Source organism: Diabrotica virgifera, chromosome 4 (genome assembly GCF_917563875.1).
Source record: "Diabrotica virgifera virgifera chromosome 4, PGI_DIABVI_V3a".
Taxonomy (NCBI): domain Eukaryota; kingdom Metazoa; phylum Arthropoda; class Insecta; order Coleoptera; family Chrysomelidae; genus Diabrotica; species Diabrotica virgifera.
The window spans coordinates 218,477,381-218,503,416 of record NC_065446.1 but is presented as its reverse complement, the minus strand read 5'-3'; the positions used below and the strand labels follow the sequence as shown (position 1 = coordinate 218,503,416).

The following is a 26,036-nucleotide window of genomic DNA, read 5'->3' as shown; positions in this document are numbered from 1 at the left end:
GCCGTGGTAATATTTTACAAATCTATCTTTGTCTTACAACGCACTCAGCCGAATATAATATTGTCAGCATATATTGTCAGTCAGACACTGACAATCAGTGACAATTTTAAATATTTGACATTGCATCGGGAATATGTTGAGTTATTGATTAAATATTATTGAAATATAGTGTATTTGATAAATAATTGATTTAAGACGTGAATTTAATAAAAAGTTATTTATTGTGTATTATTTGTGGAAGATCCAAGCAGAGAATACATCAGGATAATATATTCTGTGATCCAAGTATTTTGTTGTTAAAGATGTTCAAAATTGTAAGCGTTCCATAACAATATATTATTAAAAAATCACTTTAACACTTTTCCTCTTTTCTCGATTGAGTATTAGTCCTTGTTGTACAAATAAATTATTACAATCACTGAATACATAGTTAGTGAAAAAATTATCACATTTATTAACTGAATTAATAATTTCCAATTATAAAAATAACAGTTATCCAAGAACATTCAAAAGCCATCTCTTTAAATTAATGATGACATTTTCAAGTAGAATGACATTCTAGTAATGTTTACATATTCATACCAGTGTGAATTTTACTACACGTAATTTGCCGTGTAAAGACAGAAAAAGTAGGGATACACGTAAAATATTTGCGAATTATGTACCCATAGCCTTAATAACCACTGTTTCTAGTAAAAGTACTATTTTAAAAATCCACATACGAAGGCTTTGACCTTCGTATTTTTTGGTTGGCTCACCATGTTCTTGCAACACTGATGATGCTCTTTTTAGAGCGAAAACGTTTTGTTCGATGTTTGTAGCCCTATAGGGCTTTTTAAAATAATATACCTTTTACCAAGACCAAAATTTTTTATTAAATTTTGGCTATCAAAGTAGCTGTAGTAATTTTGTTGACTGCAGCTCGGAAAGGGGATACAGGGAATCTGAAACCATTTTCTCAGGTTTGTAAGCCATGACATTCTTCTTTGACCTGGCCTTCTCCTTCTGTCTATTTTGTCTTATCTTAAATGGAGTATATTTATATCATCTCTGGGTGGCTCATAATATGGCCAAAATATTAAAGTTTTTTTAACTTTTCTGACGACTTCTGTAACTTTCTTATTTCTAGTAGATAGATCAGTTTTTTTTAATATGTTTTATTTATGTTTTAGATATTGGATATGTCTTATTAAATCATATAACAAACCTGATATTTAATGACCTTATGTAATTTTTTACCATTTTTACACCATCACTTATAATCCGTAATTTTCATCATACACTTGATTTAGTAATTATTTTTAGGTTAACATATGTTTTAGCTAATACTAATAGCAAAATAAACAACTTATGATTATCAGATCGGTTTTCACACATGAACGTGGATTTATTAGTATACCAGGAAAGCTCATTGGAAAGTTTTATTTGCGTGTGTGAAATCACGTATTGTGTGCAAATTATGATTATGCTTGTGGTCTATTAATGAATTACCGTACACTTGCTTGTAATACAAAACCGTGGTTAAATAACACCAAAAAACTATATTTTTCCTGTGATAACAGAAATGTCTGCCTCCATTCATATTTAAAGGAATAATTTCTTTTTAAACTGCGTCAAATAATATTAAAGGTGGTCTGGCAAAACTATTAACCTCTATATCAGTGGTTCTTAACCTTTTCAAAGCTGGGGAACACTTGACAAATTTTGAAAAAGTCGCGGAACACCAATGTGTTATTTTATAGGAAACACTAAATACGGGGTGCAACTGTAAATGCAAATGTAAATAAAACACGTTCTTTAACTGCAAATACATGCAAAAACAAAATATAAGAATAAAAACATATTCTAAAAATAGAAATTAACAAAAAATATGTAGATTAATAAATACATTTTATTACATTTTATTTTACAATTAGATGTATGGGCATAACTAACATAAAAATTACACAAATTTAGTGCGACACTTGAGCCTCATGACTTTTGCAAATTTTAGCAATGTCCGGTCTAATATGCGATAGCGCTACCCTCATTTCTTCATCAATATTCGCAAGTCTTTCACGTTTCTTTGTTTTTAAATTTGTGACGGTTGAAAAACGTAATTCACACAAGTATGTAGTAATACCTTTAATTCTCTTGTAGAAAGAAGTGGGTGTTCAGCTTGCACAGAAATCCAAAATTATCCTTCAAGTGATATTTCAGAAAACTTTAGTGCCAGAGTGCGATCCGTTGACAAGTACCAACTCTTCTTCCTCTTGTAAGGATAGCTGGTATTTCGACATATTAATCGAGATAAAAGGATTTCGAATCCAATCGTAATTATCTGTATTTAGGGAAGGAAAGTAATGATCAATTTTTCCTTCTAATAGCGTCAAATGTTCAATGATAACGGATTTCATCTCTTCAATATTTGCGCTAATACTGGGAAACATATCCAATGTACCTTTTTCTAATATGCGATTTTTCCAAAGAGATATTTTCTTTCGAAACCCTGATAATTTGTCAGTACAAGACAAAATATTTTCAGATTTTTCTTGGACACTCGTGTTAATATTATTGAGGTATTTAAAAATGTCAGTCAAATATCCTAATTTGGCAAGCCAAATATTATTTTCTAAATATATTGCAAATTTATCTGTTGCTGCACCATGTTCTTGAAAAAATGCTAACAATTCGCATTTAAGCTCTAAAACTCGATTCAAGACTTTTCCGCTGCTTAACCACCTAACTTCAGTATGCAAAAGCAAAACTTCGTGTTGTGCTTCCATTGCAGAACAAAGCTCTTTAAAAAGGCGTGTTTTTAATGGCCTTGATTTTATGTAATTGACCATTCCCACTACTTAATCTAACACAGGTTTTAAAGCATTTGGCAACGTTTTGCATACTAGTGATTCTCTGTGCAAGAAACAATGCGTAATTATTATGCTTGGGTTTCTCGTTGTCGCAAGTGTAGCAAATCCCTTAATAGAGCCTAACATTGATGGTACCCCATCTGTACAAATACCCACGCACATATTCCATGATATATTATTTTCTTCAAAATATGATGTAATGCACTTAAATATATTTTGACCCGTTGTATATTCAGTAAGTTCCATACAACATAAAAACTGATTTACTATTTTGTTTTCAGAAATAAAACGAATGAATCCTACTAAGTCGGCTTTGCCACTAAAGTCAGTGGATTCGTCAACTTGCAATGTAAAATTGTCTCGTGTCATAATACCAAATACTGTACTTTCAATATCGTCTGACATATTTTTAATTCTATTTCTTATTGTATCGTCGGAGTGGGGAATTTTCATAATTTCTATTTTTGCATCCTCACCAAACATAATTGTTACCATTTCTGCACATGCTGGTAATACCAAAGATTCAGCAATAGTATGCGGTTTCAACCTTATAGCTATTAATTCAGCCATTTTATAAGAAGCTAATAATTGTGCTTTGTCAGAAATTATAACAATATTTTCAAAACTTCTTACCTGCTTTTCTTGCATGTTCAACAATCTTTGAAAATATGCTTTGCTTTTAGAACTAAGATTGGCATGTTTCGTTGAAAAATGGCGTTTTAGTTTAGCCGGGACCATTGCCGAATTTGATAGATTTTCACCACACACAAGAACAATTTGGCATGGGACAATCTTCATCACCTTTCCATGTAAAGCCATAACTCAAATATTCTTCCAAATACTGGCGATTAACTTTTTTGGTTGCTTGGGAAATGGGAAGCTGTCCCTCCACAGAGGTACTGGTACCTGCTCCATAGTTTATATCTTGTGCATCGTCAGAACTACGTTTTCTTTTAATAAGGAATTTGTCCATTGCTGCAATGCGAAACAAATTTTATTTTAAAAGGTGATTAGTTACAAAAGTAAGTTAACAATATTCATCGTTGTTGTTAGCTCTAAGTAACCCTATTTTTATTTGAACTTGCTGTTAAATCTTAAATAAACTAACCTAAATTACTTACTATCAACTGGAACTTAAAACTCAATAAAAATAGTGCGTCGTTTTCGGCGAGAAACGGTTGCGTGCACGTGACAAATAGGGCGTATTCAAGCAAAACAAATGAGCAATCTTAAGCTTGGAGCTCGCACCACTACCGAAGACCAAGACCAGCAGTGTTGCCAGGTACACCAAAAAACAGGTAACCGGGTAACCGCGACAATAAATACACGCATAGCATACCAGCTAGAAGACCAAGACCAGCAGTGTTGCCAGGTACACCAAAAAACAGGTAACCGGGTAACCGCGACAATAAATACACGCATAGCATACGCCGACGAGATTGTCAAGAGAATTTTTCATTCTTCCCGATCTCTTGGAAGCGACACAATTTCACGTCGGTCTGCGAGATTAACGTATATTTTTCGCGGAACACTTGCAACACATTCGCGGAACACCTGTGTTCCGCGGAACACCGGTTAAGAATCACTGCTCTATATTAATAAAAAAAGCCTTTTTAAATGTAATTAAATAAATGAACCTTAACTGTAGAAAACCTAAAAAGATACCTAAAAAGATGCCTAAAACTGATAAGCTCTCCGAGTTTCGTCACTTGGGGCAGAGAGCAGCAAACCTACGCCTCTCTGATGATGACTCCAATTAGAGTCGAAAATCGTCGATTTAGAATGCTGGTTTGCTCTCTCTCTCTACTAAGTGAAAAATAAGACAGTTTTGCCTTCGCATTGCAACTGAATAAAAACTGTATACATTTTTATTTTATTTTATATTAGTTTTACTCTTTTGAGTAACTAGGTCCATTTTCCGTTGGAATTTACCAGCTGAACAGACGGGGTCGTGAATTGTAAGTTTCTTGAATTCCCTCTTGTCTTCTTCGCTTCAGCATCCATCTGGCTTGCAATTTTTAGAAGCCATGGGGGTGTTACCAGGAAAATGGTCCAATAAGTTTCAATTAAATATCTTTTAGGAATATTTTTAATATTTTTCAATATTAATATTTCTATTAGGTTGAAAATTTTGAACTTTCTAAAAATAATAGTTTGCGCTAACCCTAATGTTCGTATATTACCGCGTTACATGGAATGTACATAATATACACTCAACGAAGTAAATCCCAGCTCCAGAAGACGTGAGCTTTCCGGAGAAAGGTGATCTCATGTCTGAATATCAAAGAGGTCATGCCTCCCTGAGCCCCCAAGCTATCTTCTTCCCTACAATAGCAGGCATAACATTGGAGTGGCTTTCCTTTTTTATCTGGGTCTTGGATGCCTTGAGAAATGGAGCACCTGAGAAGCCTTTATATGAGCTGATGCGGTTAGTTATACAAGGGAAAGTGAAATGAAAAAGAGGACCAGGGAGACATATCGCGCGTCCTGGTTGAAAAATTAAATCAGTAGTGTGGAAAAATAACCATAGAACTCTTCAGAAGAAGAAGAGAAGCCTTTATGCGGTGATGTCAGCTTGGTAGGGGTGGCGTTACGCACCTTTCCGCCCAGGTTTACGTTTCTTTTATGTCAAACCTCTATAATTGCTTATTCTCCAAATGTGTGTCCGTCTAGCGAGCCAGTGACCTTGTTTTCTGGCGTTTGGTGTTTGCTTACCTCGTTAGCCGACCATCCGGAGCATCAGGCCATCAATGTCGTGCCTAACGACGCTCGGAATCATTGCTCAGGAATCAAGGTTGCCCATCTGGGTTACCTGTGGAAAAAATTGATTTCCTCTTTTGGATAACCTAAAACTCAGAAAAAAATGGATTTAATGTTATGAAGTAGTAGTAGTTAAAAGAGGTGGCGATACATGCATTCCCAGGTGTATAATGCCCTCACATGCCTTGTGTATGCATTTCTATCGTAATCTATTCTAACTGCTCCTGCAATGCCATGACTAGGGATGGGAAAATATACCGGTTATTAACCTAAAACCGGTTTTTTTCCTTTGCAATAACCGGTTTTCCGGTTGTTTTTTGTCCCGGTTATAACCGGTTTTTTCTTTTTAAAGTAATAACCGGTAAAAAACCGGATAAGTGGAAAAAATACTGAATTTAGAGAAAAAATGGGAAACTTTTTTGCCTTCGTGCATAAATGAGAAACTTTAGGGTGACTGAAACCGATTTTACAACACTTATGACTGATTTCTATACTGATATGGACTGATATTGATTCGAATGTATTATCGCAAACTAAAGCGCAATGTAAATGTAACTTATTTGGTGTTGGCTATGACTAAAAAAACCTAACACCGGTTTTTTTGACCGGTTATAACCGCCAGGTTAAACTGTAGGTAAAAAAACCGGTATAACCGAAAACCGGCGTTTTTGTCAACAACCGCCATCCCTAGCCATGACAATCCGTTGAGTTCCGTTTCCTACTATGGGACTAGCTCTTTATGTTTTTCTTTTCACTCTTCGAGATTTGCCAGTCTATTTTTATCGTAGTTTATTAGGTGGGTTCCTTGGACTTTCATTCATATTGATTTTTAATTCGTAGAAGATTATAAAACTTTTACAAAAATCGAAGTTAGGTATATAAATTAAATACTGACATAAAATTAAAGCTAATCAAGATCAAGTGCTGCGTATAACACAGATGGTTAGAACAAATGCATTTATATGCGTTTGGGAATGATATCATTTACAAAGTCCATCATTTTCCGCATTTATTCCATATTTAAATTTTTTTTGAAGTTTAACCATTGTAACTTTTTATTTCGAAAGAAAATATTAAGTTTCTACATACACAATGCTGTATAATACAATCGCTATGACATGTATTTACATCTAATTAAATTAAATTTGCAAAGAACTGATGTTTTGTACACACTTATGACAAATAAATGAATTGAAACAAAAAGTATGTATTTTAAAAATGTGTAAAGTATGTAATTTCCTAGAACCATCTTCAGAGCTCGGGTCAAAATTTAAAAAGTACCAATATGAAAGACGATCCCATTGTTTAGAAAGTGGAACAAACTTTTTCTCCGAATTTAAAAAGTTTTGAAACTTTCCAAAAAAAAATAAAAAAGAAACCATTAAGAAGCAAGAAGAATTAAGAAGAAAAAAAGGCACATTAAGAGACTACAAAAAAAAACTTTAAAAGATTTTTGGTTATGGTACGGATGCAAGTACCCATCCATCAATGGTACTCTTTCGTAATGGTACCTTTGAAATTTTGACCATAGCTTTGGAGATGGATTTATAAGCCGAAAGCCCTGAGCTAGGAATTAAATGCTTTACATACTTTTAGTACTTTTCTTTTCAATTTTTTAATTTGAATTAAATTTGAAAATTTTATGTCTTCTCCGTTAAAAAGTAAAGGTATATCGCTCCCCGACTTCGTTAGTGCCATAACGCCGAAATTGCAAACTTTTCAGGAGAGTGTGTGTGTGTGTGTGCTATCGGATTTCTTGACTGTGGACTTAATCCATTAGCCGAACCAAATTTGTTTACTAACAAATCTTATGAGATATCTGTTATACTCTAATTATATTTTTGAATATGAATGGCCTATTTGATAATAATGATTTACAAATATAAGTACTTATTATTTTAATGATAGCTTCTTTCATTTTTTTTTTTTTTTATATATATATACACACATTTTTTTTTTATTATTATTTTTTTTTTCTTTTTTTTTTTTTTAACTATTTTAATTTATTTTTTTTTTTTGTAATTTATTTATATATTTTTTTTTATTTATTTATTATGTGTTTTTTTTTCTTTTTTTCCTAACCTAAGGATTATTAACTGGGATACATAAGTGCTCAGGGGTCTTTCAGAGCAAAATCAAACAAGACCAGACCACGGAAAGGAGGGTCAACAAATGGGGTAAACAAAGGTAACTTATATATATAATTTCACAATTTTAGTTTTATATTATTAATGTGTTTAATTAGGATCTCGTAGATACTTTTATCTTTTGTAGCAATCAGTGTTTGTAAACTAAAAGGTTTTCTTATGTGTTGTTTAGTATGAATTTGATTTATAAAATGTTCTACTTCTTTTTCTTTTAGTTTGCAATCTAATATCATATGTTCTGCGGATCCTAATTCTCCACATTCACAACAGTTTGTGTCAGACAATCCTATTTTATATTTATGTTCTGGAACTAAGGAGTGACCAAACCTAAGTCTACATATATATGATATGAGGACCTTGTTGCCTTGATAATCACTAAACCAGCCTTTAGATGGAATATCTGTTTGAATACTTTTATAATACAGTCCCTTTTTGGAGTTGGTATACCATTCTTTCCAGTTATTCATTTTGTTGTTATTAATATAAGCATATGCGTCATTTAGTGTTAGCTTATATTCACAGTTAGTTTCTAGTTCTGTAGCACTCTTTGCTAGTTTGTCTACAATTTCATTGTGTTTTAAATTGCAATGAGCTTTTATCCAGCAGAAAGATATTTCTTTGCCTTTGGCTTTGAGTTCGATAAAGTTTCTTATTATTTCTATAATAATATGATTGTTATGTCCTGTCCACTTTTCCAATTTACTTAGAGCACTTTTGCTATCTGACAGTATTACGAATCTATTGTTGTTATTGTTGATCGTGGCTATGTATTGCATTGCTTTCAATATTGCTATTAGTTCGCCTGTAAATACCGTGGTATCTTCATCCAGTCCTATTCCTTCTTTGTACTGTGTTTTAGGGTCCCATATGGCAGCAGCAACTTTAGAGTTAATCTTTGAGGCATCTGTATAAATTTGGTAATACTGTGGGCATAGTGTTTCTATATCTGCATTAAACATAGAGTTCCTTAAATTCGCTGGAAAGTTCGAATAATCTTTCATGTAAATTGGCTGTATATTAGGAGTGCTATTTAGATATATTTGAAATGTGGGTGATATTTTTGATGTGTATAATTTATTTTTAAATTGGCGCAAGCTGTTATATGTTTCAGCAAGTAGTAAAGAAGGTTTTTTCTTCCAGTATTCACTCGTTAGGTCATGTATAAAAAGTTTTTGACACTTATCCCCTATTAAACTCTCTTTAGCAATACTTTTAAGTATAAACTTTTCGCATAGAGTTTTTCTTCTTATGTATAGTGGTGGTTCATTACACTCTATACTTAAATTTGACAATGGGGTGCTTATGAGAGCTCCGATAGATAATCGAAGGCATTTATTTGATAACACGTCTACTTTTTTAAGATGAGTTTTGGCTGCCTGATTATAAAATATGCATCCATAGTCTAAAATAGATCTTATGTATGATCTGTACATTATTAATGAAATATTGGCATCTGCTCCCCAAGTTATGTGACTTACTGCTCGTAATGCATTATAACCTTTTTCAGCTCTTGTCACAATGTATTCAATATGGTCTTTCCAGCTCAGTTTTCTATCTAATATCATCCCCAAATACTTAATTTTAGGTTGAACTTTGAACTGGACGTTTTGTATTTTTACTAGTTCGGGAAGTTTTTGCTTTCTGGAGAATATGCAAATTTGTGTTTTATTTAAAGATATTGTTAAATTTAAGTGATACAAGTCTTCAAGTAAACAACTGTATACTTCATTTATTATTTTGCAGCCCTTTTCTATCTCGTTTTGGTCTACGTAAATACATATGTCATCTGCAAACTGTAATATTTTACCTTGGGTACTATTTGATATGCTTTTACCTATATCCGAAGTATAAATAGCATATAATATTGGGCTTAGAATACTTCCTTGAGGTATCCCAATGTTTGATATTCTGGGACCTAATAGTTTATTCCCAATTTGGATATACAAGATTCTATTACTGTAAAGTTTATAAATTCTCCAGCATAGTATATCTGGGATTCCTATTTTCTTCATTTGGTGATACAGGCTTACCAGATTAACATTGTCATATGCATTTTCGACGTCTATAAATGTAGCTACAACTGACTTATTAGTAGAAAATGAGTTGTAAACATCTAGTACCAAGTGTGATAAGTTTTCCATTGTTGAACATGATTTTCGGAATCCAAATTGTGTTGGAGAGAGTCGAGAATTTTTCTCCAGCCAAAATTCTAATCTTTGTTTAATCATTCTCTCCAATGTTTTCAAGATACATGACGATAGCGAAATGCCTCTGTATGAATCAGGACAATTTGCGGGTTTGTATTGCTTGAGAATTGGGACTATAATATATTCTTTCCATGAGTTTGGAACTTCCATGCTTGTCCATATGCGGTTTATTATATTTAGTAGTTGTATTTTTCTTTGGATAGGCAAATTATATAGCATACTATAGTGAATACTGTCCTTTCCTGGAGCTGAGTTGTTATTGTTTTTTAAACAATTTTTAAGCTCTTCCAAATTAAATAATTCTGTTAGAAATTTACTGTCTTCAGTGATTGTACTGTTCGTTGTACATGTAATTTCTTCCTCTAGGACCCAAGGTCTGGCAATTTTGTTAAAGAATAGTTCGATCCATTCATTTTCAACTATTGGATTTTTAGGTGGATTATAGGCGTTTTTTAATTTTCTAATCTCACTCCATATTTTACCTATCGGTGTATTTTTGTTCAAACTATTACATACATTTTTCCATGAGGCTCTTTTACTATTTAAAATAATTCTTTTTTTATATGCTTCTGCTTGCTGATATTTTAAGTAATTTTCGTGATTAGATATTCTTTTAAATTGTAAAAGGGCCTCTTTTTGTAGTCTAATAGCCTCCCTACATTCATTATTCCACCATGGTTTATTAAATTTTGCATTGGTCACTTTTCTCTTCTCTGGAATGCTAATTTTACTAGCATCATTTATAGAATCATAAAACATTTGATATTCTTGTTCTGTATTTTGTCCTATATTGTCTTTTTGTTTATTGCTTAACAAGTAAGAGAAAACTGTCCAATCCGCTTTTTTAATATCCCATTTAATTCTATTTCTAATTATATCATTATTATCAAAACAGGTATTTACATTACTATCATGTGCAAATTCGATAACTACTGGATAATGGTCTGAACCCAGACTCATATTTTCTGTGTGCCAAGAGCATTTATAATAGATATCTCTTGAGCAAATTGTTAGATCTATAGCTGACTTATTTTTATTCATGGACCTCCGAATTAATGTTTCCGAACCGTCATTTAAGAAATTAAGTCCACATTCTTCCATAGCTTCAAAAAGATTTATCCCTTCGCGATCAGTTTCATCACATCCCCATATTTTATTATGGCAATTGAAGTCTCCCCCCACTAAAAATGGTTTGTTTAAACTATTAAAGAACCTGACCCACTCATTTTTCGATATACCTAGTTTAGGTTTTGCATATAGAGAATATAGATTTAAAATATTTTGATTTAAAATGACTTGTACTGCAACACACATTACATTATTTATTTTATAAAAATCTAAGTTATTCTGAAAATTTATGTTTTTATTTAATAATATTGCGACCCCTCCAAAACCTTGCGGTCTATCTTCGCGAAATATATTATATCGAGAAAAATTTATGTTTGTGTTTGGTTTCAACCAAGTTTCACTCAATAATATAGCCAAAAATTTATTTTCAAATATATATTTTTCGAAATGTCCCTTATTGTGTATTATCGATCGTGAATTCCACTGTAAGATTTTTTTACTTGTTAGATCCATTTAAAATTTTTTCTAGACTATCTTTAAATTCTTCCATAATTTGTTTATTTTCTGTCGGCAAAAGTTTTTTACCTAATATATTTTTAAAAATTGTTAATATATTTTCACTAAGGTTTTTGTTTGTTGTTTGGTTATTTTGTGTTACCTGTTTGTGATACATTGGAATATTCTTAGGAATTGGTAGAGGCGGGTACGCAGAGGTGCTAGGATTGTTTAAAATATTTTCATGTTCTTCCGAATATGGGTAAACCGATTTATTTTGAGTGGCTTCGCTCCATTTTCTTTTTGTTGTTATTGTATATCTATTTCCTGCATTTGATGTTTTTAAGGCTGAGGTATAACTATTACTGTATTTTAATTTTGCTTCTTCAAATGCCATATTTTCGTTTACCATAAGATATTTGATAGCCTTTTGTTTCTCAAACTCAGGACATTTTGCTCGGTCCAGTGCTGAGTGTTTTCCAAAACAGAATAAACAAGTAGGCTCTGTTAACTCACATGCTTCAGATTCATGTTCCTGTCCACATTGTCCGCATCTTTTTTTCCCTCTACATTGACCAGTGACGTGGCCATACCTTAAACAATTTAGGCATTGTATTACTCTCGGTATATAGGTTTCGACTTGATATATCATTCTCTCAATGATAACTTCTTTTGGTATCATTTGTCCTCTAAAAGTCACCACTATCGTACCCGTCTCTATCAGCTCGTTGTTTGATTTTCTTTTCATTCTTTTTACACTTAATACCTTAAAATTACCATATTTACAAACAATAATGTCCTTTAATTCGTTTTCTGAGATACCTTTATCGACCCCTTTTATTACTCCACTTTTTTGTACCATAAAATTAGGAATGTATATGTCATAATCTTTTTCTAATAAATTTTTACTATCAATTAAAATATTTGCGCTTTTATATGAATTACATTCAATTCTAACTTTATTTCTACCAATAACGCTGATGTGAACTATATTATCTCTTACCGTAGGTTCTGCAGAAAGCACAAGACGCGCGGTGGCGATTCGATGTAGACGGCCAATGTGCCCGTTTCGGTTTTGTAAATAGACGAAATACGGTCCTTGGTCTCCTTGTGTATATTTATTTTTAATAGGTTTAATTAGCAACTGGTTTTCATTAGAATTATTGTTATCGCTTACCTGATAAACTGGAAAAAAGTTATTTGATTGTGTTTTTGCTACCTTTTGTACCTGTTAACTTGCATTTTGACTTATTTGTGTTTGTTTTTCCTCCTGATCCAGTTCCATATTATTAATATTTATCGTCCCTCCCCGATCGGGTGGATGTCCTTTGCCAATGGTATTGACTTCCATTTTATTAATTACCGACTCACCAAAACTAATTTTCACCGATCACACACGCAAAAACGAACTGTTCGCTTCGAATGCTAAATCGATACTGTGTTTTCAGGAGAGTAAAAACAAGGTTTTATGTGAACTTTGCATTTTTTTCTCTGGAACTAGGGTATCTATGTTACCAAATTCTACACTAATGTTGACTATATATGTAGATATCTAATGCTAGTATTTATTTTTAGCTATTGACATTGCTTTACCCTGAAATTCACTCTTAAAATATGACAAGGCTCTATTACTGGGGCGCCCATATTTAAAATTCGAGGCTTACGGCCTATGAACCTGTATTAATTCATTGAGATAGACATCGCTTTCTTGAACTTTAAACGAAATAAAACTGCAAAATTGTAAAATATTGCTCAATATAATATTGTACTGTATTTAATAAACTATATTTGTCATTTTATAAATATACAAATGAGGATATTATTCTAAAAAACTGTAACTGTTTAAAATAAAATGATAAGATCATTCATGACTTTAAAATGGTTCTTAACATGGGACCATGAGCTTCGGAAATGACTCGCTGACTAAGCAAGTCTTCAATATCACGCTTTTTCGTTTTGTCAATATCATTTTTTTTTGTAGGCATGCGTCAGTAATAATTTGACAGATTTTTTGTTGCTTTGCCGCTGTTTGAAGAAAACTTTTTTCATTTCATCTATGTCTTCGTACGAAGTAGCTATTAAGTAGTAGTCCGGCCTTTCGTACCTTGTAATGTTGATTTCAGTAAGCTTATCGGGCCAGCTTCATCAACATCAAAGTTGACGACACGCATTTGTTTTTGGAGTGCCTTGAAATCGTAAAAATCTTCATGAGACATTTCTTTTACTTCAAATGGTTTTCCGGTCTTCTTTGCTTCTCTAATTAGAGTCACATATTGCTGAGGTACTATATAAATTCAATTTTTGACGATACAGAATAATCACCGTCCTTTTCTACTTCGTCTTGCAAGGAATTGTCGTGAACTAGGCGCAGCATCAAGGCGGCTCTTGAATTGGTATTCATTGTGCTAAAGGAATAGGAAGGAAAATATTAATTATGTTTATTGAATGTATTTATACATATTGCAGCCCATGTATTAAGGAATGTGATAATGCAATGTGTCAAAATGAAATTCTAACTCCGAACAATGAAGGGCCAACTCCATATTAAGCTACAAAAACAGCTATTAAAAACAGCTATTAAAACAGCTATTAAAAACTCAGTTTCACGATTTAAACAAAGATGCTACAAATTCCCTTTAAATCTCTTAAATACGACTTTTAAACGACTAATAATAAGTAATAGCGTCTTATGCCAGCATAGATCAATTATAGTTATCCTTCAATAACGCCTTAGCACATAATGTAACAGTATTGCAAATGATCTACCATCGGAAATCTATTTCTAATCAAGTTCGCATTACAACCATAACACAGGTTAGAGCAGTCAGCAACGTTGAGTGTATCACACAAACCCACAATTCCAATTTGCATTGCTGCCATATCACAGGTTAGGGCACTAGAGAAGTTTTACTTGAGTAATTTTTCTTGGTTAACAAATGCATGATCACATGTTAGGGCAATATTGAAAAATATAATCTACTTACCACACATCTACTCTCGACCACAGGCACAGCGTGACCCAAACTGTCTTGTGGCGGGCCTGCTGTCGCTGAGAGTGCAAAAACCGGAAAACGTCATAACGACACAGGTGCAATATCTTGATTTTAAGATAACTAAATTATATGAAATTATTGCACAATGAGACAACACCTAAATGAACATATTAGGCCAAAAAAACAATTTTTCATTTTCTTAGGGTTATGGCACTAACGAAGTCGGTGAGCGATATGTATTCGACAAAATATAAGCTTTATTATTTTTAATATAATTTGAATCAGTATAACTGAATGGCGGAAATAACTGTAAAGAAAAAATGTGAATAACACTGATTATGTACTTGTTCGTCCTTCCTTCGTTAAAAGCAGATACCTACATCGCGTGCTTATTAGCATATAGAGGTATCCAATTTTTTAAATAAATATTTATAGCTCGGTGTGGTCGGATCGAATAAAAAGCCATTGAAGAACAGTTTAATGGGTTCTATTGTCGGCAAAAGTATTATTATTGCGACTCGCGCTACTCATGAATAGTATTCAAAGTATTTAGTACTCGGTACAGCCTATTCTTTGCCTATGGTCACACTTTATCAATACCGGTTGTCAATGTGATTTAATGGAAAGAAATGATATGCATCGCTTCCCGCCAGCTAAAAGCTACTTAGCTAAATAAGGAGAACATGGGGGTTTTAGAACTCGTTCTATTGATATATATTCAGGTTGATTTACACTAGACACTAGACACTTTCTGAAGCATATCTCTTTGTGATCAGCTATATTTCATTAAAGAGGTTAAAAAGAGACATGTGTGGGTGTCGGACCGACTAAGGCAATTTATCAGATGAATACGTATACAGTATGTTTGCACAAATTAACTACTAACGACTGTGTACAGGTGTACATTAAACATTGATTTTTCAAGACTTCATTCTGTGCAGTGAAGCATATTCAATTAAAAATTAAACGAGTATGCGCACGGGTACCAAATAAAGTAGAAGTTAGGGCGTGACCAGCTTCTTATGTGTCAATTGACTATGGTTATACGAAGCTAGTATATACTACCTACTAATCATTTAAAAATGAAAGCTTTTACCTAGTGCATTCTACCAGTCTTCACCAGTAGCGTACTGATAGATCAGCGGGCCCTGGTTCCAGTTGGAATGCGGGCTCCCTCCCAATAAAAACACACATTGTATATCAAAAGATTTTAATAAATATAAATCAACATATTTTATAAAAACTCAAGCTAATTTAAAACAGTAAGATAATATCAATCCTACCGTTTTTCATACTGACATGACTGATCACTTTACTCCAGCCGTTTCTTATACCTAAATAATGAAACTCAAAAATTTTCTACATCTAAGGCCTGGATCCCGCGTACCAAAAAAAGTATATTAACAGCAAGCTGAAAATTTGTTAATAGCTTAACGGTGTCTATTCGGACAAACTTTGGATATATGGGAACACTGAAATAGCGGAAGTTTTAATTGTGGAACGTGATTTTAATTGTAGAACTTGTCATTCTGACACGTTTGTGATTGTGAAAACTAGCAGGTTGTTTTTAAGTTCATTCAATAGCAAACTTTATACAATATATGAAAAAATGTTTGTCCGACAAATATGTTAGGCATTTTAATAAGTCCGACACGTAGAACATGTCAACTGACAGGAACTATGTTGGTGATAGATAGCAAGATAGCAGTCTGATTTTTGCATGAGAGTTTAATGAAAGGGTAACAAATCAATTGGAAGTTCTGTCCGACAAAATACATGGAATATTTTCGTAGTCTGACGTTCGAAACCTGTAACCTGTTCCACAATTAAAACTTCCCATGTTCCAGTGTTCCCGTACATCAAAGTTTGTCCGACTAGACACCGTTAAGCTATTAACAAATTTTCAACTTGCTATTAATAAACTTTTTCTGGTTCGCTGGATCCAGCCCTGTCCAGTCATAATTAAAAGCCTGAATATCGGAAAACAGCTTTTAAAAAATGAACACTAGATGCAATTTATATCAACAAAATAGATTCTCAAATTGCACATAATATATCATATGTATGATACATTTATAAATAAGTTAAGTAATTACAAACAAACCTCTAGGAGTAGGGAGATAAAACGCTTAAATAAAAAATAGCAAAAATAAAACCTTGGATAACGGTGTTCTTTATCCAAAGTCTCTTTATCCTCAAACTTTTTTCCTGACATTTTCCCAAGTATTTCAATAGCAGTCTCTCTAATATTACTGGCAATTTTTCTCCAAATTGTATTAGGGCTTCCTGTCATGTTACAGCATATTTTTTCTACTATTCTTCTCCTGAATAGACCTTCTTTCTCATCTTTTAGTATCCACCACTTGATTTTTTGTGGTCCTCTCCGATATTTTTGTTTAGTTTCGCTTTTTACTTCGATGTCCAGAACAAGCAGCTTATGTTGTTGGCTTACTGTCTCACTAACTATTACCTTGCAGTCCTTGCATTCACGTATGTCTTCTTTCCTTATCATGAAGTAGTCTATTTGGGATTGGGATTGTCCACTTTTGTAGGTAATAAGTTGAGTTTCTCTCTTTTTAAAGTGAATAAGTTGAGTTTCAGTAAATCATATTAAATTCAGCTAATAAACTATTTTTTACAGAAGATGAAATCTGTAGTTTTTCCACTTAATTAAATATTAAAAAAAAACCTTTACAAACTAGTAAAGAGTTAATTACATTGTTATGAGCGACAGCTGTAAAGATTAAAAATAATGCGATAATTATTTTTTCTTATCTTGGTTTTATGTTGTTAAAAAGTGACGTGCCGTCACTGCTTTGGTATAAATATCAATGGTCTAAAAATATAATTTTTATCAAGTCTTATTCTTTTTCGGCAACAACTTGAACCGTACCAGCGGAAACGTTAATTGACTTGGTGATTTTTATTCACTGAAATGAGTTTGGTCTACACTACACACAGTACTCGATCCACGATGTGTTAAAAATTTGTTTTATGATCCTTAAGCTCATACCGAACCCTAATTTATGGCCTCTGTACCTTATTTTTATTGTTCTGTGGAGCGTCGTGCCTTTTTATGCGAACTGTCGATAAAATGACACGATTCAAAGAAATTCAACTTACAGGTACTAAAGCGTCCCCCTTTCGACGAAGCTAGGGCGCTAATACGATCAGTACCGTGGTAATTTTACTAAGTAGTGTTTAACTACGTTGTGTTACAATTTTTATCATTTTATGAATTAACCGACTTAATAAAGTTTCTACCGCCCACACTGGCGGTATAACTTGATATTCTTGGGGACATGATGGTCCGACAGATTTTATCATGCAAGTATAATATATGTGCCAACTGTGTTCTCTTTCCTTTGTATTATTATATATTTTCTATCTCTCTTTGCCGACGTTTAAATTGGTAAACTGATGAAGCGCGCCACTACCCGCGTCGTTGGTCTGAACCTTTATAAACTCTCACAACAAATACAAACAGCTTCTCTCACTGATCCTCTAAAGAATTCTGTTAATCTTCTTATACGACGTGTTCTATTAATAAATTATGAGTTCCATTAGAAAAAGAATTTAAAACCTCTTGAGTGTGCATTAATCTACCTTTTATAGAACTACCTTGAAGACGACCAACGAGAACCTCGTATATGGTCAATTGCAAGAAAGTTAACGGGATTAGCTGTTTTGAGAACTTCGAACATTTTTGTCGAAAGACTTTCTTATAAAGAAATCGACAGTCTCTAAATATTTGCAATACTTATTTATCAATCCTAAATTATTATTAAACATATATTATTTAAGACGCAGAATAACTTATCGAAAATTGCGTAAATTGTTAAGAACAAGTACCGTACTATAATTAAATAACGAGCTGAAGCTATTTTCTTATAACGTCTTATGCAATTTACTATTTTATTTGGGAATAAGCCACAATTTAAGTTTGACAATAAATTTATTTGACATTTCGATTTCCACTTCGGAAATCGTTATCAAAATACTAAACATTAATAAATTAAAACAATTGTTAACGTTTGTTTTATTAAAAAATCATTATTCTTTACCGTTTATAAATAAAGGATTATCGAGAATGAACCGAATGGAACAGAACAACTAAGAACGGGATCCTATAACATCCACAAGAAAGAATACGAGAAAAACGGCAATACCATACTACTTATAAGAACTACTTAGCCGAGAAACTTAAAACAATAGGAAATAAATTCAACATTTTAACAACATTCAAAACAACAAACACATTGTGATCTATTTTAGCTAGAACCAAACCTAACATTGAACAAGAAATAACAAAGAATTGTATTTATAAAATACCTTGTGAATACGAACATTATTGTATTTAGGTGAAACATCAAGACCATTAAATGATAGAATAAGAAATTAAAAATAGAGATTTTGATAGATCTCAAAAATGTGTAAACATGCATGGGACAATAAACATAGAGTTCGGTAGAAAGATTCAAGTATAGTCCTGAAAAAAACAGATAGTAAAATCAAAGAAGCGGCTCTAATGTTAAATGAAACCAATTGTCTCTCAAATTCCTCGTCAAAATGCAGTTGGATATGATTACCTATATTAAAAGAGAAAATCATTAGAAACAAAATACTACGGTTAGTAAGTCAATAACATGTCGAGGATACATCATTTATATTTTAAAATAACATACATATAGAATTAGAGTTTGGTGTTAATTTTGAGAGTAAACCAAATGTAAGACCAAATACTTACCTGTCGGGATAGTATCATGAGGTTTTATTCTCGTGATTTACTATGGAGTCACTAACACGGGGATTTTACTGTCAGTATTGCATGTTGTTGTCTTTTTAAAGACAAATCTCATGCTATGATTTTTCTGGCGGATATTCTTAAGTTAAAATTAACTTCATGTAATCGAATTACCTTCCACTAAAGTCGTCCCAGAAACGTAACCCATAAATATTTGCAATATCAGTTTAAAGATCTTCTTTAAATAAATAATATCTGTCTGAAATGTCGATATGAATGAGGAAATAGTTTAATTTATTAATTATTTTGTATTTTACTCACGATTTCCGATGTGGAAATCAAAACGTAAAATATTAATTTCAAATTTAAATTGCGGCTTATTCCCAAATAAAATAAATTAAATAACGAGCATAAGACTGGGTCGAATGATATTCAAACTTATCAAAATTAAGAGATTGTAACACAAAGTTGTATTGCTCCTCTAATATTATTATCTATTCAGTTGCTGTAGTACCTACAGAAAACATGTGATAACAATATTACAGATATTGTTGACAATGGAATATATTTAGGAATTATTTACTTAGACCTCCAAGTTAAACTTGCCATAGAAAATAACTGCACTGGAAAAGTTCTGAAGTATAATTTACGCCGATATTTCAAGAAAAATCTAAATAATCTACAGCGTGAGACTAGAAAGAATACTATGGCTCGTATTTTGACAGACTGATCTCCTGTTTTACTATTATATTTATAAAAAGTAGATAAGAGACAACCTATTGTGAGGGTAGATAATCTTCGAAATGTGATTTCGCTTTTACTAGAAGAAAATAAAGCAAAAGAAATAAATATAATTGTTTTTCATACTTTAACAAGCCTTCTTTTGCTGGTGTAATATGAGAGATATTGTACTTTGGAAGAATTATTTTTCACTAAATAGTTGTGGCTTTTATCAGAAAATCAAAACGGCAGTAGCTTTCATTGATCTGACTTGCACATTCGACGCGGTATATAAAGAAGGTCTACTACTTAAATTGTATCAGATGGTGCAAACCATTTAATAACCTAGTAAACTAAATGCAATACCAAAGAATATTTCAAATTAGCGTAATGAGAGCGTAGTAAATTCAAAAGTTTACAGAATGGCTTATCCCAAAAGTCGGTTATATCCCCGCTCTTGTTGAACATTTACTTACACCTCAGATGCTCCCAGTACGAAATCACGCAGATTTACTAATGCGAACGACAGGGCTTTAGGTATGCAAGAAAGAAACATCGAGAACATACAAGCTATTCTAGAAGGCAATCTAAATATTATTAGCACATTTTAAAAATGGGACCTTCGACCAAATCCTACAAAGACAGAAGTTACGGCTTCAAAGCCGAAGCCGTAAATAGCTTACGCTATTTAAATAGGTGCGAAGCAAACCACAGACTAAACAAACTCAAAATCCAAACCCAAAATATCTCGGTGTAATTAGAAATACAAAATATCTCGGTTTAATGTTCGACAAAAAGATCAAGAGTACGCCAATACAGTGGCTTCCGCTTTTAAATGACATTGCATCACCCAAAAGATGATGATTAGCTGCCCTTAAAGCTAAATATCAGAAATGCCAAAAGGATCCATCACTGCCAATAAATACCAACATCGACCAGCTAAACCAGGGCCAATTGCGGATTTCGAAACTGCTAGCAAAAGCAGATAACAGTGCTCCAAACAATTTCAAAATAGATTAGCATTGGATACACGGACGGAGCGAAAACTTAATAGAAGATTCCACAGTCAACACAAAGGTTTCTCTCTTCTACGCCGAGATTGGTGTAATCTGAACCGAATCAGAGAAGGCCATGGGCTGTGCAATAAATCGCTTAACCTATCACCAATGGGGCATTTGAGAAAACATGCTATGTCACAAATACAATGCTGTTGAAGAAACAGTCCACCACATCTCTTGAAAATGTTCAGCAACTTGATTCGAAGGTAATTTAAATGAAATCCACGAACTAACTGGTGAGGCAATGGAATAGCTCCACCTTAGCAATGACCGGCTTTAATATTTTGACATATTCTATTAAATATATTAGGTTTGTTCCAACCCGTCACAAAAATCGTTCTTGAATGGTTACGAGTATGCGCAGTAACGAAAAATGTGTTACTGCGCATAATTATTCGTTATTGCGTATGCGCGTAACCATTCAAGAACGGTAATGTGACGGGTTGGAACACACCTATGATCAATATACCAAAATATTAAATAGATATTAAAAGCGTCATTAAAAATTCAATCTAATCGGCCCACAATGATTGTGAACAGTAAATTTTATTACGAAGATCTCTATCCATATCAATACTTGGATTATTTAAATAATGCTGTCCGGGCAAACTATTATTACATATTACATTTTTAATCCGTAATACTGTAACGATTCCCATCCGGAAGCCGGTCCTGACCCGTCTAGCCACTAATCAGCTTATCAGCTGTTTGAGATGCGGCTGATTTCATACGCGACTTCTCGCGTATATGGTCGATCCTTCTAGTAAAACAGGGTCGTATTATATAGGAAATCATTTTTGTGGGATAGTTCAGTTGTGAAATATATGCCAGAACGTAAAGTTATAATTTAGATGTATTGTGCGCGTTGTATTTTATTTTATAAATGTGATAAATTATTGTAAATAATAGATGTAATAAATAAATTAATAATAAGTGTATGTAAATAAATAACATAACTTATAGTTTATTCGCATACCATATGCACTGGATGTTAACATTAGTTGACAGCGATGTCGTCACCAGCAACGAACGAGGTGGTTATTTTGTTAAGGTTTTGAATAGTTTTGGATATCAGTTACTTATCATCATCATCATCAATCCGTGCACGTCCACTGCTGGACATAGGTCTCGCTCAGCTCTTTCCATCTGTCTCTGTTTTGTGCGGCTTGCATCCAGTTACCGATAACATGCTTCAGATCGTCGCCCCATTTGATCGGTGGGCGTCCTCTGCTCCGTAGTGCTTCTTCTCGTAGCCTCCATTCGATAATACGTTTTGTCCTTATGGACAAAATATTACAAATACTTATATAATCGCGTAAATTATTCATTAACTTAAATAATAAGATTATTTTTTCACTATGTATTCAGCGATTACAATAATTTATATACTATACAATAAAATCTAATAATCGAGAAGAGAAAAGGTGATACAGTGATATTAATAATATACTGTTACTATGGAACGAATAGATACTTTTGAACTCCTTTAACAAGTAAAATCTTTGTTTACATGCAGTGCATGTCTTATTTATACTTAGTATAAGTGTTTTCATTTAAAATAAAGTTAATAAATAAAGTGTTAAAAGTATAATAAATAAAGTACAGAACTCATAACAATACTTATATTACGTTAATTTATGTAATCTAATAACTATTTTTTCCTTGTTACAGATTCAAATGTGTTCTATGGACTACGAAATGTTGGTGTCGCACAGTCCGCCCGTTTTTAGCCACAGTCCACCCACCGGGGGTTTTCTCACAGATTACGCAGCTTTAAGGTTAGGTGCAGATTTTCCTCGAGCAGCTTATCACACCACAACGTGCAGACCCCTGCACCATTCAAATTCTTTTAACACAATACCAAAAGTTCCTATAAAGATGCCTGCATACCCCAAGAGGCCTTGCTTAGTGATACGACCTACCGAAGAAACGTCAAGTTCCAGTGATGAAGATCCCACCAGCCCCACGAGACTTAAAAAGAAGGTAAGCAAGTTTTCATATAGAATATAAAAAAAGGAAGGAATTCCTCTCATTGGCTATATATACCATAATAAAAATTACTAAAAAAGTAAAAATTTTCTCTTGTAGATGGTATTTAAAATATTGATATTTAAAAATTTTTCTAAAATAGATCCAAGTTGGACTTAAAGTGGGTACATTACTAGTACAATACAAACAAACGTTTTCGGACTAATCAGTCCATCACCAGGTTAAAACCTAAAATAAGTAAACCACTGTATAAAAAGGCAAAGTTGAAATTTTGACTGTTAAAAGTTAGGAAAAATTAAAACATGTGGTTACTTACTTCAGATCCAAAGTAGTTGAAACTAGATAGGTAGGTCGAATGACCTTACCAGTATAAAAATTAAGCCATTTCGGCTACATCGATGGCGACAATAAGTCGATGTTATATGAATGAAGTGTAATTAAACTATAATGGAGTCTTCATCTTGGCTTCAAACTACATCGTTATGTTGAATACAGTAGGAAATGGACTGATTGAAATTTGACATTGAAAGACTATTGACAAGACCTTCTTATCTATTTTCAATGTGATAAAGAGATGGATTGTCAAAAATATTATTTAACATTGCCATAGAGAGTACAGTAAGAGCAACCAAAATTACGGGAACTATTATCGAATCTTAAGCCCAATTGATAGCGTATGCAGACGATATTGCACTGATTACTAGAGACTTAAAAACCATGCAAAAGACAATATTAGTACTAGATAAAGAAGCAAAGAAGCAGTGGCGACGCGTGACTTTTTCTAAAGTGTTACCAAAACCAGATGCAAAAAATCTTATTTAAAAAAATGAAGATATGGCTAAATGTATATACATATAGCTTCAATAATATCATTTTGTATATCACTTGAAACTCTCGAAAAAACAGTTGATGTTTCTAGATGTTGGCAAAATTTTTGATCTTTTTTGGCAATTAATGTTAACAATTCCCTGTAATTGCCTCGAATGTCAGAGCCGCCGCCCTCAAAATGACCACGAAACGCTAATTCTTGTTCGGCCAAAAAACATACGGTACATATCTATTATAAGTGAGCTAAGGATATACGAGTACCTATCTATTTTTTTAACAAACTCAATTATGTTTAACAATATTTGCTTTAAATACTTGGTTAAGAGAACTTTTGTTTCTTGTTTTGCCAAACTGAATCAAATTGGGTATACATCTTACATGTAGGTAACGGAGAAATTTCATGTCTCTTTTTTAAAACTCTAAAACTATTTAAATCGTGAACCTGGTCCACCCATTTTTTTGTAAAAACCAGAAGACATGGCCAACAATACAGTCTATTTTTCTTGCAACCACATAACCAAGGATTTTCACTGTACCAACTAAATTTAAAATATCGAGCAAATTTTTTAAATTCCTTTTTTAAATTGTTTAAAATAGGTCTTTCATTTTCAATAATCTCATTTTATTTTTCAATCAGAATTACTTTTCAAGTAGTTGGTCGATTACGCAGCGACACTCATCCATGGTGAACTGCACGCACACTTTTTATTATAGGTACTGTTAGCAAATTTAAATCTGGTAACAGCCCTACTGATATACACAGCGCGCTTACGCCCGTCGCTCCTTCAAAATTTTCAGACACTTACCGGTCCCGAGCCGCCCGAGCGACAGCGAGATAACCATTCATTGTCACCACAAATGAGACTGGTAACAGAATATAATAAAGTGCAACTGAGTCACATAAACTCGCCAATATTTTCGTGTGTCTGGCTATTTACTGAATTAGGTACTATTAACTAATGTAATAATATATTTCTATTGGTAAAAATATAGATAAATTAAATTATTCATCGTCATAAAATACATATTTATTTGCAAGATTTTTAACTGTTACCAATGGTAACAGTGGTTACATGGACGCTTCGCCAGTGCAAAGAAGTGAGGGCTAGTAATAAACCAGCGCAAAACGAAATACCTCAAGTGTTCAAGAGAGAGTACGAACATCGAGAAAGAAACTAAGCTTGGTAGCTTTGAAAGAGTACACCGTTTTAAATACCTGTGAGTGATGGTGAATGGCAAAAATGATAGAACGGATGAAATAAATGAACGCATCCTACTGGGTAATAAAACCTACTGGAACTACCAAAAATTCTTAAAAGCAAAACACATCAGTAAGACAACCAAATTAAAAATGTACAAGACCGCAATCAGGGCTGTTATCACCTATGGTGCAGAGACGATGTGTTTAACACAAAACGATGAAATGAAAGAAATCTTAGAGAGAAAGATAATTCGACGAATAATGGGACCGGTAAGGATAGGTGTAGGCGAATTTATAAGGTTAACCAATCCAGAAATTAAAGAAGCTCTAGGGTGAAGACATAATCAAGTTATCGAAGGAACAAAAGCCTAGGAGGCTGGGATACATAGAAAAGCTAACCCAGATTCTACACTAAAGCGAGTAACCGGCTGGAGACCAACAACAATGAGACCAAAGGGAAGACCCAAAACAAGATGGAGAGATCAAGTCTTAGGAGACATAAAGAAGCTAAGAATATACAATTGGAAGGAGCGGTGTAATGACCGGAAAGAATGGAGGAAAATTGTAGACAGGACCAAGTCACACAACACGCTGCTATAATAATAAAAGACAACAGCGAACTGATTCTTCGCAACAAATGAATCAGAGAGCTCAAAAGAGGGCGGCAAACACTCCACCAGGAGTGAATAAGCATTGATGAATTATACAGAAAAACGGCATTATAAAACCAAAAGGAGTGAAGCGACTATGCAGGCAAAACAAGAGAAAATTACTGAAAAAACTAGAAATAATAAAAGGAAACTATATGTCCTAAAAAAAGTTAGAAATTTTTATCAAGGAGTAAAAAAAACCCGAGTGGCATAAAATAAAAGTACAGTGTTTTTCACAAGACAGAAAAATTAAATAGACAGGTAAAGTATTTCGATGAATTATAATAAGTAAAATTTAATAAAAAATTTTTGTCTTGGTAAAAGGTA

The 26,036-nt window shown here is 33.1% G+C and overlaps 1 protein-coding gene across 8 annotated transcripts in view; it reads left to right on the top strand.

The window, feature by feature from the left end:
* Positions 1–26,036, top strand: part of LOC114326792 (protein phosphatase 1 regulatory subunit 3B) — a 355,647-nt gene that overhangs the window by 302,271 nt on the left and 27,340 nt on the right. For all 8 annotated transcript variants that reach the window (XM_050648671.1, XM_028275230.2, XM_028275231.2 and 5 more), the window contains one exon: positions 22,713–23,024. In XM_050648671.1, coding sequence (XP_050504628.1) covers positions 22,719–23,024 — 306 coding nt within the window. In that variant the 5' untranslated portion in view covers positions 22,713–22,718. The remainder of the gene's footprint in view (positions 1–22,712; positions 23,025–26,036) is intronic.